Source organism: Pan troglodytes, chromosome 4, assembly GCF_028858775.2.
Source record: "Pan troglodytes isolate AG18354 chromosome 4, NHGRI_mPanTro3-v2.0_pri, whole genome shotgun sequence".
In the NCBI taxonomy this organism is placed as follows: domain Eukaryota; kingdom Metazoa; phylum Chordata; class Mammalia; order Primates; family Hominidae; genus Pan; species Pan troglodytes.
This window is the reverse complement of record NC_072402.2, coordinates 59,309,782-59,324,992: the sequence shown is the minus strand read 5'-3', so window position 1 is coordinate 59,324,992 and position 15,211 is coordinate 59,309,782. Positions and strand designations below refer to the sequence as shown.

Below are 15,211 nucleotides of genomic sequence, written 5' to 3'. Positions count from 1 at the left end.
TATAGTTAAGTTACTTGGAAAAAATATCCTTTTGAGGCTTACTTTTATGACTTTTTTAGGCACGACCAGAATAGCATTTAGTCTAGGGCTGATTTTCCCCACTACTTAGTCAGTATTCTTCTCAGTATTCCATGCAGTATCTTGTGAATTCTGAGGTTTTCCACTGTAGCTGGTGGGAAACCACGTTTCTGCCAGTCGTGTATAAGATTTGGTAATTTTTATCTCTTCTCCTCTTGGTTGGTTTTTCCCTGGCCTCATAATTTCCTAAGACTTATTCACGGATCATTACTACCTGAAGACTTGCAGATGCTCAGCAGATTTTCAGAGCCTTCTCTTTGCAGTTGTCTCCTCTGGTATTCTGCCCTGCAAACTCCAGCTGCCCTGGCCTTCACAGACTACGATCTTGGTCTGTTCAACTTAGGGAAACTTCCAGGGTTTACCTTGGTTGCCCATCTTAGAACTGCAGTTTGGAAAATCTAGGCAGTAATTTTGGATTACCTACTTTGTTTTCTCTCTCTTGGGGCGTACTGTTCTTATATCCAGTGTATGAAACCACTGTTTCATATATTTTGTGCTATTTATCGTTGTTTCAGGTGGGTGGGTAAAGCCAGTTTCTGTTACTCCATCTTGGTGTAAGTGGATGTTTTCTGTATTATTTTTAATGTACATTATGTATTACTACAATAGTGCACGTATTTTGGTAGGTTCCTGTTCTCTAAAATATATTTAATAACTAAGATTGTGTAGTCTTGCTACTCAAAGTATAGTCCTTGATACTACCTGGGAACTTGTTAGGCAGAATCTCTAGCCCCACCCTATAACTGCTGATTGAGAATCTACATTTTAACAAGATCACCAGGTGATGAATACTAATGTTTGATGGAACTGGGCCATTCTAAAAGTGGATGGATGGTGCTCATTAATGTGGATGGCATTTTGCAATCTGTTGTAGATTGACTCTTTTGATTTAACTTTTACAATTTATAACATATTTCTCTATGACCTTTCCAGTTGAGTAGCTGAATTAGGTACTCTTAACAGGGGATACCTAAAGAGTAAAGAAGACTGTAGAGAAAAGAAACAGATTTAAAAAATGGCACCAATCATCCCGTTCATCAGCCATTTTACCTTGGCATGGTGGTTGTCTTAGTCTGTTTTCTGTTGCTGTATTCTGCTTTAACAGAATACCACAGACTGGGTAATTTATAAAGAAAGGAAGTTTATTTGGCTCATGGTTCTGGAAGCTGAGAAAACCAAGAACATGGCACAGGCCTCTGGCAAGAGTCATCCCATGGCAAGAAAGGGAGAGGAAATTGGGCCTAACTTGTCCTTTTAACTGGGGCCCACCCCCTTGATAATTCCCTCCCAAGATAATGTAATTAGTATATTCATGAAGATGGAGCTTTCATGACCTCATCACCTCTTAAAGGCCCTACTTCCAAATACCATTACTTTGGCAATTAAATTTCTACATACATTTCGTAGGGGTCATCTAAATCATAGTAGTGATCAAAATAATTCATGAATCCTGGAATATTTTTTTCCTTAACAGGTTATCTTATCTATTATTAGTTCCTTCCAGACCTTGGCTTATCTGGTCATTGTGTTATTAATTCCTAATTCCGTCATCTGTCTCATTTTCAGATTTGTTTTTATTGATTTTTTTCCCTTGTCATTATAGGTTATATTTTCCTGCTTCTTTGCATACCTTTTATTGATACTAAAACGTTGTGAATTTTACCTTGTTGGGTGCTGAATAATTTTGTATTCCTGGTCAGGGCTTATCTGGTCACTGTATTCATTCCTTCCAGACCTTGGCTTAGCTGTGTAAGTCTCAGTTTTTCTCTTCGTTGAGTTAGAGGAGTGAAGTTTGTATCTTATATTGTCATCTCAACAGTATCAGCCAGTTGCAGAATAGTCTTTATCTCTTTCTCAGCCTTAAACACATTATGGTTCTCTATCACCCTAGTTATGTTCAGTGGAATTTCTTAAGAGTCCACTCCTGTTCAGAAGATGCTTAATTCACAAACCAGTTTCCTCCTAAGGCACAGGTATAGAAGAAGAGATTTGACTACTCTTAGTTCAATTATTTTTTTCACTATTTAATTGTGGTATGTTTGGTGCTTTATGCATTTAAAGCCAGCATATGTATAATAATTTGAATTTTGGCCATTAGTGTAACCTTGCTTTCATTTTTCCTACAAGAGGAGAGATTTTTCTGTAGAGGAAGTTTTCATATAGATATGCTGAAACCTGCTCTAAAACTTGGGCTAGGAAGTCGTAAAGGGAATTTAAGAAATTCACCAGGATTGTAGATACTTGAAAACCTGATGAGGTTGGCTGTGGAAAACAGTCTGGCAATTCTTCAAAAAGTTATAATGTAGAGTTGTCATATGACCCAGCAATTCTACTCCTAGATTTGTTATAATGTAGAATTTGTTATAATGTAGAATGTTATAATGTAGAATGTAATGTATTTGTTATAATGTTAGAATTATCATATGACCCAGCATTTCTACTCCTAGATTTGTACCCCCAAAGAATTGATAACAGGTACCTAAACAAATCTTCACAGCAGCGCTATTCCCAATAGCCAAAAGGTAGAAACAATCCAGATGTCCATCAGTGGATGATGAATGGATAAATAAGTTGTAGTATATCCAGACAGTGGAATATTACTCTGCCATAAAAAGGAATAAAGTGCTGATACATGCTTAAAAACATTATGCATACTAAAAGAAGTTGGAGTCAAAAGATTGCTTTATGATTCCATTTATGTGAAATATCCAGAATAGGTAAATCCATAGAGAAAGACAGCATATTGGTGGGGGACAGGGACTAGTGAGAGGAGGGGAGTAAAGAATAACTGCTTAGTGAGTACAGAGTTTTTTGGGAGGTGATGAAAATACTAGAATTAGATGGAGGTACTGGTTGCCTAACATGAATGTACTAAATGCCACTGAAATATACACTTTAAAATGGTTAATTTTATGTTATATGAATTTCACTTCAGTGAAAAGTAAACCTGATGAGGTACCTAATTGTATATGCACACCAGATGTTGCACACCAGATCTCACATATTTTCCCTAGTGATAAAGGACTTTAGGTAAACTCCTACTTCACCTGTTAACTATAGCAGGGTGCAACATTTTATTTATAAACCTGGTACTAGGACTAACATGTTGGTATCAGGTTGTTTATATATGTAAACCAAATACTTTTTCTGACACTGCTGATTTTTTAAGTCTATGTGAATAGCTTTATTATATAATTTACTTACCATTAAATTTATCTATCATAAATATGTATTTGAGTGAGTTTTAGTAAATCGGTACAATTGTGCAACCCTTACCAGTTTTAGAAGACTTCCATCTATTTAGTTCTCTTATGTGTGTTTACATTCAAACCCATTCCTATCTCTAGCCACAGGCAAACACTGATCATCTTTTGGCCATTATAATACTGATGTAAACATTCATGTGCAAGTCTTTAAGTGGACCTATGTTTTCGTTTCTCTTAGCTAAGGTAGATACCTAGCAATGTGATTGCTGTATTTTATGGCAAATATGTATTTAACTGTTGAGGAGACTGCTGAACTATTTTTTAATGTGGCTGTACCATTTTATATTCCTACCAGTAATGTATGAGGGTGCCAGTTTCTCTGCATCCTTCCCTACTCTTGGTATTGTCTTTTTTTATTATACCCATTTCAGTGATGTCCCAAAGTAGTTTTAATATGCATTTCTGTGATGACTAAGGGTGTTAAGCATCATTTCATGTTTATCATTTCTTTATATATCTTTGAATTGTTTATTTCAGTCTTGCTGATGTTTTAAATTGGGTTGTTGGTCTTAATTGCGTTGTAAGAAGTCTTTATTAGCATACAAGTTTTTTTAAAAAGCAGATGTGATTTATAAATATGTTTTTCATTCTGTGGCTTGTCTCAAGTTCCTTTTGTAGAGAAAGCATTTTAATTTAAATGTTTAATTTTTTAATATTTTATAGATTGATCATGCAATTGGTATACCTAAGAATTACCTAATTGTGATTTTGCCTATCCCAAAATCACAAGTATTTTCTTCTTCGTTTTCCTCTTGCAATTTCATAGTATTAGTTCTTCCATTTAGATCTGTGATTCTTCTCAAGTTAGTTTTTCTGTAAGATGTGAGGAAAGGGTCTAAATTTAGCTTTTTGTATTTGGATATCCAATTGTTCCAATTCAAAGTACTATCTTTTCCCATTGAATCGAATTCCCGTAAATTACTCGTAAATTGTGTAGGATTGTTTCTGGACTTTGTTATATCTTTACACTAGTACACTATTTTGATAACTGTGGGGTTATAATAAGTATTGATACTAGGTAATGAGAATCTTCTAACTTCATTATTTTTAAAAACTGGGCACTTCCAGGTCTTTTGTATTTCCAATAGTATTTTAAGATTGGCTTGTGAATTTCCAACCAGAAAGCCCATTTTAATTTTGATAGGGATTTTGTTGAACTTAAAAATTAATTTGGAGAAAATTGTCATTGTAACAATATTGACTCAATCGATGAAAATGATGTATTTCTCCATTATTTAGGTCAACTTTAATTTCTGTTAGCAACACTTTGCAGTTTTCAGTGTATAGGTCTTATACGTGTTTTCTTAAACCTATTCCTAAGTATTTCTGTTTATGCTATTGTGAATCACATTTTTTCTTAAGGTCATATTTGGATTGCTAATAGCTTGTATATTGAAATACAGTTGATTTTTATATACTGGTATTTTATCCAGCAACCTCATCATGTTTCCTTAAGTTTTATTAACTTTTTTGTACATTCCATAAGACTTTCTATATAGATGATAACATTGCCTGTGAAAAAAGATGGTTTTACTTCCTTTTCAATATGTGTGTCTTATTGCATTGTCAATATCTAGTACAACGTTGGATAGTACTGAGAGTGGACATCCTTGCCTTATTTCTGATATGAGGAAGAAAGCATTCAGTCTTTCAACATTAAGTATGACGTTAGCTGTTTTTTGCTGGTTGCTCTTTATGAGAATGAAGTTGTTTCTTTCTGTTCTTGGTAGGGAATAAATGAAAATAAACAAAAAAATTGAGAATTTTTACCAAGATATGTTGTATTTTGTGAAATGATTTTTCTATCTATTGAGGAAATCGTAGTATTAGCTTTTTATTCTCTTAGTGTACTATATTAAATTTTCTGATTTTAAACCAACCTTATATTCCTGGAATAAATCTGGTTGTTTATGGCAGATGATCATTTGTGTATGTTACTGATTTCAGTTTGCCAGTACAGTTGTCATTCATTTTCCAAGGAGGATTGGGTCCCAGACCCCCTCATATAGCAGAATCCACAGATGCTCAAATTTCTGCAGTAGGCCCTGTGGAACCTTCAGATGTGAACAGTTGTCTCTCCGTATCCATGGGTTCCTCATCTTGCAAATACAGTAGTGTATTTTCAATCCTCAGAACCTGCATGTGTAGAGAGCTGACTCTGGTTTATTCTAGACTTTTGTGTCATCATGAGGAATAATGGTATGTGATTTTCTTATGAAGTCTTTGGCATTGGTGTCGGAGTAATACTGGACTCTTAAAGTAAGCTGGTAGTGTTGCCTCCTGGTCTGTTTTCCATAAGACTTTGTGTATTTGGCATACTTCTTAAATGTTTGATAGAATTCACTAGTGAAGCCATTTAAGCCTAGGCATTTCTTTGTGGGAAGATTTTTAATTCCTAATTTAATTTCCTGTTTTTTAAAGCCAATTTTGGTAAACCGTGTCTATCTAGAAATTTCTTTTTTTCTTTTATGAGACAGGGTCTTGCTGTCAACCGGGTTGGAATGCAATGGCATAATCATGGCTCACTGCAGCCTTGACTTCCCAGGCTCAACTGATGCTCCCACCTCAGCCACCTTAGTAGCTGGGAGTACAGACATGCGCTACCACACCCAGCTAATTTTTATATTTTATTTATTTATTTATTTTTAATTTATTTTTTGTAGCGACAGGGTCTGTGTTGCCCAGACTGGTCTTGAACTTCTGGGCTCAAGCAGTCCTCCTGCCTCAGCCTCCCAAAGTGCTGGGATTACAGGAGTGAGCCACTGTGCCTGGCGTAGAAATTTCCTGAGGTTTTAGATAATTCTTTATGTTTAATGTAAGTGTTTATATAAAACTATAAAATTTCCCTCAGTACTGCTTAAAATGCATCCTGTAAACTGATAATACTGTGTTTCATTTTCATTTAATCCACTTTTTCATTTCTCTTTTGGTTCCCTTGTATGTTGTTTACTTTTCAAACGTGATTTTCCATACACTTAGCCATTTGTTATTTCTAACTTAATTTGTGATTAGAGAAGATACTTTGTGAAATTTCAGTAGTTTAATTTAATGATTGATATGGTTGGATTTATATTTGCCTTTTGTTGTTCGTTTTGGGGGTCTTTTGGTATATTTCTCATGTTTTTTTTTTTTGATCCTTATTTTTCCTCCACTGCCTTCTATTTTGTTTAACAAATATCTTTTAGTGTACCATTTTAATTTCTCTTGACTTTTTAGCTTTCTTTGAGTTAGTTTTTAGTGGTTATTTTGGGGCTTACAGTATGCATGTTTAACTAAATCACAGTCACAATTTATGGAAAATATTGAAAACTTGCCCTAGTATTTTCTTCTCATTTTTGTACTATTTAATACTGTCATATATTTCAACTACATATGCTATAAATCTAATAATACAGTATCTGTAATACAGTATAATCATTGCTTTAAATTGTGTTTTCTAAAAATATTAAGTGATAAAAATTTTATATATACCTTTACATACATAGTCTTAATTGTTCTGTTTTATGGTATTGTTTCCTTTTAGTTTGAAGGGTTTTTAATAAATATTTCTTACAGAGTAGTTTTATTTTGCTTTCATTTTTGAAGGACAGTGTCACTGGATATAGAGTTCCTGGTTGACCGATTTTTTTTCCCCTTCAACTCCAGATACATCATTCTACTGATATCATTTCATTCTACTCCATTGTTTCTGATGAGAAGTCAGCCTTAATTATGTTGTTCTCTTATGTATTGAGTTTTTCTGTTGTGGTTTTTCAAAGACTCTCTTTGCCTTTGTCATTTAGCAGTTTAACTATGATGTTTCTAGGTATGGTTCTTTTTTGCTTTTTCCTACTGTGTTAATTGAGCTTCTTGGATCTCTGGATTAATGTCTTTTAAACAAATGAAGTTTTTTATTGTTTTTTTTTTCCTACCTCTTTCTTATTTTGGAATTTCCTTTGAGATACTTGAGGATGTCTTGCAGATACCTGAGTGTCTCTTATTTTTCTATTTATTTTTCTCTTTAGATTTGATAATTTCTCTCAATTTATCTTCATGTTCATTGATAACAGTCATCACAAATCTGCTTATGGGCCCATCTAGAGAATTTTTTCTTTTGATTGTTAATCTGTAGACTTTCTTTTTCTTTCTTTTTTTTTTTTTTTTTTTTGAGACAGAGTCTCACTCTGTCACCCAGGCTGGAGTACAATGACATGATGTTGGCTCACTGCAACCTCCACCTCCTGGATTCAAGCAGTTCTCCTTCTTCAGCCTGCCAAGTAGCTGGGATTACAAATGTACACCACCATACCTGACTAATTTTTGTATTTTTAGTAGAGACAGGGTTTCCCCATTTTGGCCAAGGCTGGTCTCGAACTCTTGGTGTCATGTGATCCACCCACCTCAGCCTCCCTAAATGCTAGGATTATAGGTGTGAGCCACTGCGCCCGGCCTAATCTGTAGACTTTCCATTTGATTATGTTGTTAATAGTTTTGGTTCCTTTTTGAGACAGTCAGTTTCTTGTGACTGCTTCTTTTTTCCTACATATGGTCATACTTTCCTGTTTGTTTTTATATGTTGCAATTTTTTTCTTGAAAAGTTTAGATAATGTATGTAGCATTTCTGTATTTTCTTTTCGTGTATGTTTCTTGTAATTCATATTTGATGTTTGGACAACTTCTGATTTTTTAAAAATTGCTTATTTCACTGGCTGGGATGAATGTTATTTTTATTTCCCCAAATACATTATAATAAGCCTATTCTGGGCAGGAGCTGAATCTTAAATAAGGAGGATCTACTACAATGTTAAGTTTAATGCTGATGTCATTGTCTATATTTAAAGAAAAACAAAACTGCTCTATTGTGTTCTGTTAATAGCTATGAAAGAAATTTTCCATAATCAGAACCTACCATAATTTTCAGAGGACTGACTTGTTAACTGTTATATGTGGGAAAAGAATACATATAGATTAACTTATTTGTGAAACTTGAGGAGGAAACACTTCATTTTCCAGGGGCTATAAGCACTTGATCATCTGTATATGTGTGAACTCACAGACAGAGGCTCTGAATTTTGGAAGCCCGTCTTAGAACCAAAGGTGTTTTCCTTGCAAGAAATAGGTAACTGTTAGTAATCTATTGCTATTAGTGATTAAGTTGCATTAACTCTGAGTGACCGGAGTTAAAATGATTTTAGATCACTCTATGTCATATTTATTATAATTATTAGTATAATAGATATGGTGTTACTGTTCTTCAGAGTCCATTCAAGATAAGTAATTAGGGAAAATTTGGACACAATTTAAATATTAACAGAATTTTTAAAGTCATAATTTAAAGGAAAAGTTTTATGATTATTTGTTTTCACATTTGTAGGTATGCCATTGCATTGGCCTTAAGGGAAAAGCAGCGTGTAATATTTACCAGCCCAATTAAGGCTCTGAGTAACCAAAAATACCGTGAAATGTATGAAGAATTTCAAGATGTTGGTTTGATGACTGGTGATGTTACTATTAATCCTACGGCATCTTGTCTTGTTATGACCACAGAGGTAATTCATGTAGTGCCTCATCTGACTTTTTGTTTTTAATTAAATTAATGTGACTATTCAGTTAGAACCTGGGAAGTTTTATTGGTTGCTCTACTTAGGTAAAGTATAGTACTTTATTTTCTGATTAGACTTAGGCAAAATGGATAACATTTATCTTAAAGTGTTCTGATAATATTACATTTCTAAATTACCATACTTTATTATTTGTCTCATAGATACATTTTTTTCTTCAGGTATTTTTAAAGTTTATTTCTGTCAGTGACATGAAAATATTTTACTGGTTTTATGTACATAGTTTTAAGGATTTGAATATATAGTAATAGTGACTCTTCATTTCATGTGACTTTGCCTTCTTCTATATCTAAGTGTTGATACAAGTAGATGAGTAACTGATTTTTATTTATTTATTTTTTTTTTGAGATGGAGTCTCGTTCTGTCTCGCAGGCTGGAGTGCAGTGGTGCAATCTCTGCTCACTGCAAGCTCCGCCTCCTGGGTTCACGCCATTCTCCTGCCTCAGCCTCCCGAATAGCTGGGACTACAGGCGCCCGCCACCATGCCCAGCTAATTTTTTGTATTTTTAGTAGAGACGGGGTTTCACCGTGTTAGCCAGTATGGTCTCTATCTCCTGACCTCGTGATCTGCCTGCCTCAGCCTCCCAAAGTGCTGGGATTACACATGTGAGCCACCGCTCCCAGCCAAGTAACTGATTTTTTAGAGTGCAGTATTATGTTTACCTTCTTCCCATAATTGCAGTTAAGTTTTGCATATACTTAGAATATCTTAAGTTTTGGACATGATTAGTTATCTTTACTAAGTATTTTTGTACATACTTTAATTATATCTTTGCATTTAACCCCAAGGATATGGTATAATGGTGAGCATAAATTAGCTTCTGATTTGGAGAACCAGCCAAAAGCATTGCTCACTTTTCATTTTGTCGCCTCATGGAAGTTTATTTTCCATTTTCAAAACTTTCTTTCATCTGTGGAAGGTTTTCATTAACTCCAAAAATTAGGGTAACAGTTGCCAGGAAGTATCCATGTTGCAAGAAAACGAGGCAGAAAAAATGGGCAAACAGTCAGGGATGATCCAGTGTTTTGAATAGAGGATAATTTAAGTTGTACTTATGTTTTAGAAAGTGTGAATCTTGGGACGGTGCTGTGTATAGAAGGAAGTTGCATCATGTTCTAGACATATGGAGAGTAGGGGTGATAATTCTCTCTGTGGATTGTATCTGATTAGTAACTGTTTAGAAGCCATTTACTTTGCTTTTTATGAGAAAAGGAATATACAATATAATATACAACAATGTAATATTGAATATTACTTTTGTTAATATTTGTTAAATAGTAAGTTCTGTAACCCCTTAAAATTATTTTAATATTTCCATTTAATAAAGAATATCCATAATTCCTTGTTGGAAAAAACAACTTTTCTCTAACTATTAGCTGTTATGTCAGAATCCAACTAAATACATTTTTTACTTTTTTCTTTAGATTTTGAGAAGTATGCTTTACAGAGGTTCCGAAGTTATGAGAGAAGTTGCTTGGGTTATATTTGATGAAATTCATTATATGAGAGATTCAGGTATATTCAGTGTTGAAATGTATATCATGTATTTCCCTTCAGAATGACATTAGGAATTTTGAGCAAGTTATTGTTAAACTTTGCTTCTAGTTTTTGTGTGGCTAGGGTTCTAATAAACTGTTGTTTCTTTATTTTTATTTACCTATTTATTTTTGAAACAGAGTTTCACTCTGTTGCCTAGGTTGAAGTGCGTGATCCTAGGTAGGATCCTAGGTAGGATCATGGTTCGCTGCAGCCTTGATCTCCATCTCAGTCCCCCAAGTAGCTGGAACTACAGACGTGTGCCACCATGTCTGGCTAATTTTTATTTATTTTATTAGTAGAGATGGCGTCTCACAACGTTGAGCAGGCAGGTCTTGAACTCCTGGACTCGAGTGATCCTCCCACCTTGGCCTCCCAAAGTGCTGGGATTACAGGCGTGAACCGCACCCAGCCTTGCTTCTTTAAATAGTGGACAACATGATATTATTTTTCCATTAAGATTTCATTCAAGTACAGCTCTTTAATAGTAACTTTTGCTGGGTGAGAAATGCAAATTCAAATAAAGCAAAAGAAATTAAAAGATGGCGTGCTTCTAATAGCTCACCAGTAGAACTAATGTTACAGAATTTCTAAAACTTCTAGCTTGCAAAGTTAACTTTCCTGATTTTTATTTAGTTCAGTAACTATGAAATATGTGTTTATGGTAAAAAAAAAAAAAAAGTGAGGATTATGAAATAAAAATGAACAAAAAGAAAAACTTACAAATGCCCCTTACTTAGGCTGTTACGCTCTCGTAATGAAAAAGTAAGTATGCTTGGAATTTGTAGGGTGCTGGCAGGGCTAACATTAACAAACACATTGAAAAGTTAAATGTTTAATATGTACACGCTTAAAATAAGATTTAGTTTTTATTTAAACTAGCTCACTAAATCAGCCTGTATTTATGGAGAAAGTAATAGAATTTAAGAAATCATTTACCCTTTGAATATTTCACCCTTTCCAAATTTATAAAATTAAGCTCTTAACAGAGTTGTTTTGGTTTTAGAATCAGAAATCCTTTGTTGATTTGTCTATTCTAGGAGGGAAGCTGTCAAACTTTTTCCGTTTTAATAAAAAATGACTTACGGTTTTATCATTCATCAAGTCTTTCTTTCATCTCCAGAGGATCACAAGGATAATTTGGGTGAACGATGCCGTCTGGAATAGGAATAGTATCTTCTAAATGTGTTGCTATAACTTTCTACAAGTTAGTAACCATTACTTTTCAATGTGCAGTAGAAATACTGTTCCGCTGCCTTGTCATTGAGGCTCTTGTTAGGTTGTTTGGAAAGATTAACCCTGGAATTGCTCTTTGTAGGCTATTTCAGAGTACATTGTATTTATAGTGGTTTAGTCTACTAATTTTCTACTGGATAGATTAATGGTGAGAAATAGTTTTCAGTAAGGTTCTGTGGCTTAAAATATTCTTAAGTAAAGTCTGCATTTCTAACTATAAAGCTTCGGAGAATATAATTTTAGATATTATCACAGAGTGACACTGTAGTCCAACTATAGTCCAAAGTATATATTTATTTTTTTCAGAACGTGGTGTAGTATGGGAAGAAACTATTATTTTGCTTCCTGATAACGTCCACTATGTCTTTCTTTCGGCTACTATTCCAAATGCCCGACAGTTTGCTGAATGGATTTGCCATTTACATAAACAGGTATTTTTCCCTCCTTTTTTGGTGTCTTCAATATTCAAAATGTTACAGATTAGTCTTGCTTTACTCTCCCTTTGCTTTTCTCCTGATGTTGTCCAGAATAATAAAAAAAACATTTTAATGGTAAACTACTTCTCAAATCAAGCAGCTTTTCAAAATCAACTGACTGACTTTTTAGAAATGTTGATTTCTGAGCCCCATCTCAAACCCGCTATATCTAAATCTCAGGTAATAGTGCCTTGGGAACTCCAATTTTAAAAATTCCCCAAGTTGATCTGATGATCTGCCAGGTTTGGAAACTACTGCATTTACTCAAATAGTTATCGATGAGTACACAGAATTTCCCCTAATGCCTTGGTGCCAGGAAAACCTGGGCATCTCTGGAGCATTTGATTTGATTTTTCTCATGTAAACACAGACTTTTTACTGACTTTCTGTTATTGCCTTTCTAGTCTGACTTTAGCGTCTGTATATGCTTGTAATAGGCATTTGTTTATGTATACTGAATTTATTCTTGCTTTTATTTTTCTGCCCTTAATTTTCCTTTACACTGATGTTCTCATGAACTTATCTGTTTATAAGCTCCCTGATCATGTTTTTATGGCATTCTCCCATATTGCTTCTGTAGGATAGAAAAATCCAATGGATCTTGGGGAGAAGCTAGATCAAGTGCTGCTTTATACTAAGGTTTTGAAAAGCCTGAGTGGGGCAGAAAAGTTCCATTTTACTTCATGGATCCTTTGTATCACCGTATACCTCCTCTATAGAAAAATAAGCATCTTTCCATAATTACAGCATTCCAGGGCTAGGTAATGGGTAATTGATGCTCAGGTCATCTATTTAGCCCTGGTTAGGGAATTGGTAAGTTGGGAAGATGGTAGTATAATTTCATAGACCTAATTTTTCTACATTTTTCTCTTGCCTGGGTTTTAGTGAATTTTTTGAAGTGTTTTCTTTTTGAAATGTTGAATTCATTACTTGATTTTCTTAAGATCTTTTAGGTTGGACTAAGATACAGTTTTATTTTGAGGAAATAAAATTTTGTATGTTTAATTCTTTCTTTTTACAGCCTTGTCATGTAATTTACACAGATTATCGGCCCACTCCATTGCAACACTACATTTTTCCAGCAGGGGGAGATGGCCTGCATCTTGTGGTTGATGAAAATGTAAGAGAGTAATTGTCCTTTTTAAATCTATAATGTCATACTTTATTGTTAATATCTTGTTGTTGTTGTTTTTAAATTTTGAATTAGAGAAGAATGGAAAAGATACATTTGTTTGTCTTAGTTTTAATCAATCGATCTTGATTTTTTTGTGTGTTTTTATTTCAAACATTATGTTTGAGACTTGTGTTTTTCTTATGCATGAATCAGATTTCCCTCCTTTCCCAGTATTTAAAAATACCTAGAGAATAGGGGTTCTGGACATGTTTCAGATATCTTATGTTTTGCTTTTCTTCATTTTTTATTCCTTCTTTTTCACCTTTTAATACCTCTTACCACAGATCATGTTTGGACTATTTTAGTGGCTTTCATTATTATACTAAATTATTTTTATTTGGGGAAGCCTTATGTATGAAAAATGTTTGAATTATGATTAAGTATTAGTGAAGTTACACAGAAAAAATTTGTGATTCCAGGGTGACTTCAGAGAAGATAATTTTAATACTGCAATGCAAGTGCTTCGAGATGCAGGTGATTTGGCCAAAGGAGACCAGAAAGGGCGGAAAGGAGGAACAAAAGGTAATTTGGAACTTTGCTTTGAGAGAATTTTACATGTAAATTGTATATTCAGATTACTCTGATATTTTTTGTCTTAGTTTTTTTTTCTCAAGCTATGTAAAGGTCTAGACGATATGTGATAAAATTGGATAAATATTTATCTTTTTTGTATGACATTAAGTATAATTTACATACTATAAAATTCACTCATCTAAGTATACAATTCAGTAGTCTTTAGTATATTTACAGAATTGTGCAGCCATCACCACTGTCTAGTTCCAAAATATTTTCATGAACCCAAAAAGAAACCCTGTACACATTAACAGTTATTCTCCCTTTTCCCCCAACCTTTCCCTTCTCATCCCGCAGACCTAGTTAATCATTAGCCTGTTTTCGATCTCTGTGGCTTTCCCTTGTCTGTGCATTGCATGTTTGGAGCAACTGGCTTCTTACACTTAATGTAATGTTTTCAAGGTTCGTTACTTTTAATTTTTTTTTTTTTTTTTTTTTTTGAGACAGTGTCTCGCTCTGTCACCCAGGCTGGAGTACACTGGTGCTGTCTTGGCTCATTGCAACTTCTGCCTCCTGGGTTCAAGTGATTCTCCTGCCTCAGCCTCCCAAGTAGCTGGGATTATAGGCACCTGCCACCATGCCTGGATAATTTTTGTATTTTTAGTAGAGACGGGGTTTCACCGTGTTGGCTAGGCAGATCTCAAACTCCTGACCTGAAGTGATATGCCCATCTTGGCCTCCCAAATTATGGGATTACAGGTGTGAGCCACTGTGCCCGGCTAGTTTGTTCATTTTATGCTATATGTACTCATTCCTTTTCATGGTTAAATAACATTCCATTGTATGGATATACCACATTTTGTTTCTCCATTCATCATTGGATGGACTTTTGGGTTTTTCTGGTTTTTGACTGTTAGGAATGCTGTTGTAAACATTGATGCATGTACTATTTAATACAAGTTTTTGTGTGAATAGGTGTTTTCCTCTGGATATGTACCTAGGAGTGGAATTGCTGCGCCATGTGGAAAGTCTATGTTTCACCTTTTGAGAAACTGCCAAAGTATTTTCCAAAGTGGCTATACCATTTTACATTTCCTTCAGGAATGTGTGAGGGTTCCATTTTCTCTATATCCTTTGTATCACCGTACTCCTCCTCCATAGAAACAGAGGCATCTTTCTGTAATTACAGCATCCCTGGGCTAGGTAATGGGTAAATGAAACAGATTATGTATTTTGCCCTGATTTCCCATTTGGGAAGATGGTGGTATAATTTGATGGATCTAATTTTTTCACATATAATTTTTCCACGATACTTAGTATTGTATGTCTGA

At 34.4% G+C, this 15,211-nt stretch overlaps 1 protein-coding gene across 4 annotated transcripts in view; it reads left to right on the top strand.

The window, feature by feature from the left end:
- MTREX (Mtr4 exosome RNA helicase) overlaps positions 1-15,211 on the top strand; it is a 117,353-nt gene that overhangs the window by 23,507 nt on the left and 78,635 nt on the right. For all 4 annotated transcript variants that reach the window (XM_001145794.7, XM_063810475.1, XM_054684363.2 and 1 more), the window contains 5 exons: positions 8,698-8,872; positions 10,370-10,460; positions 12,024-12,148; positions 13,215-13,313; positions 13,787-13,889. In XM_001145794.7, the coding sequence (XP_001145794.1) occupies positions 8,698-8,872; positions 10,370-10,460; positions 12,024-12,148; positions 13,215-13,313; positions 13,787-13,889 (593 nt within the window). The remainder of the gene's footprint in view (positions 1-8,697; positions 8,873-10,369; positions 10,461-12,023; positions 12,149-13,214; positions 13,314-13,786; positions 13,890-15,211) is intronic.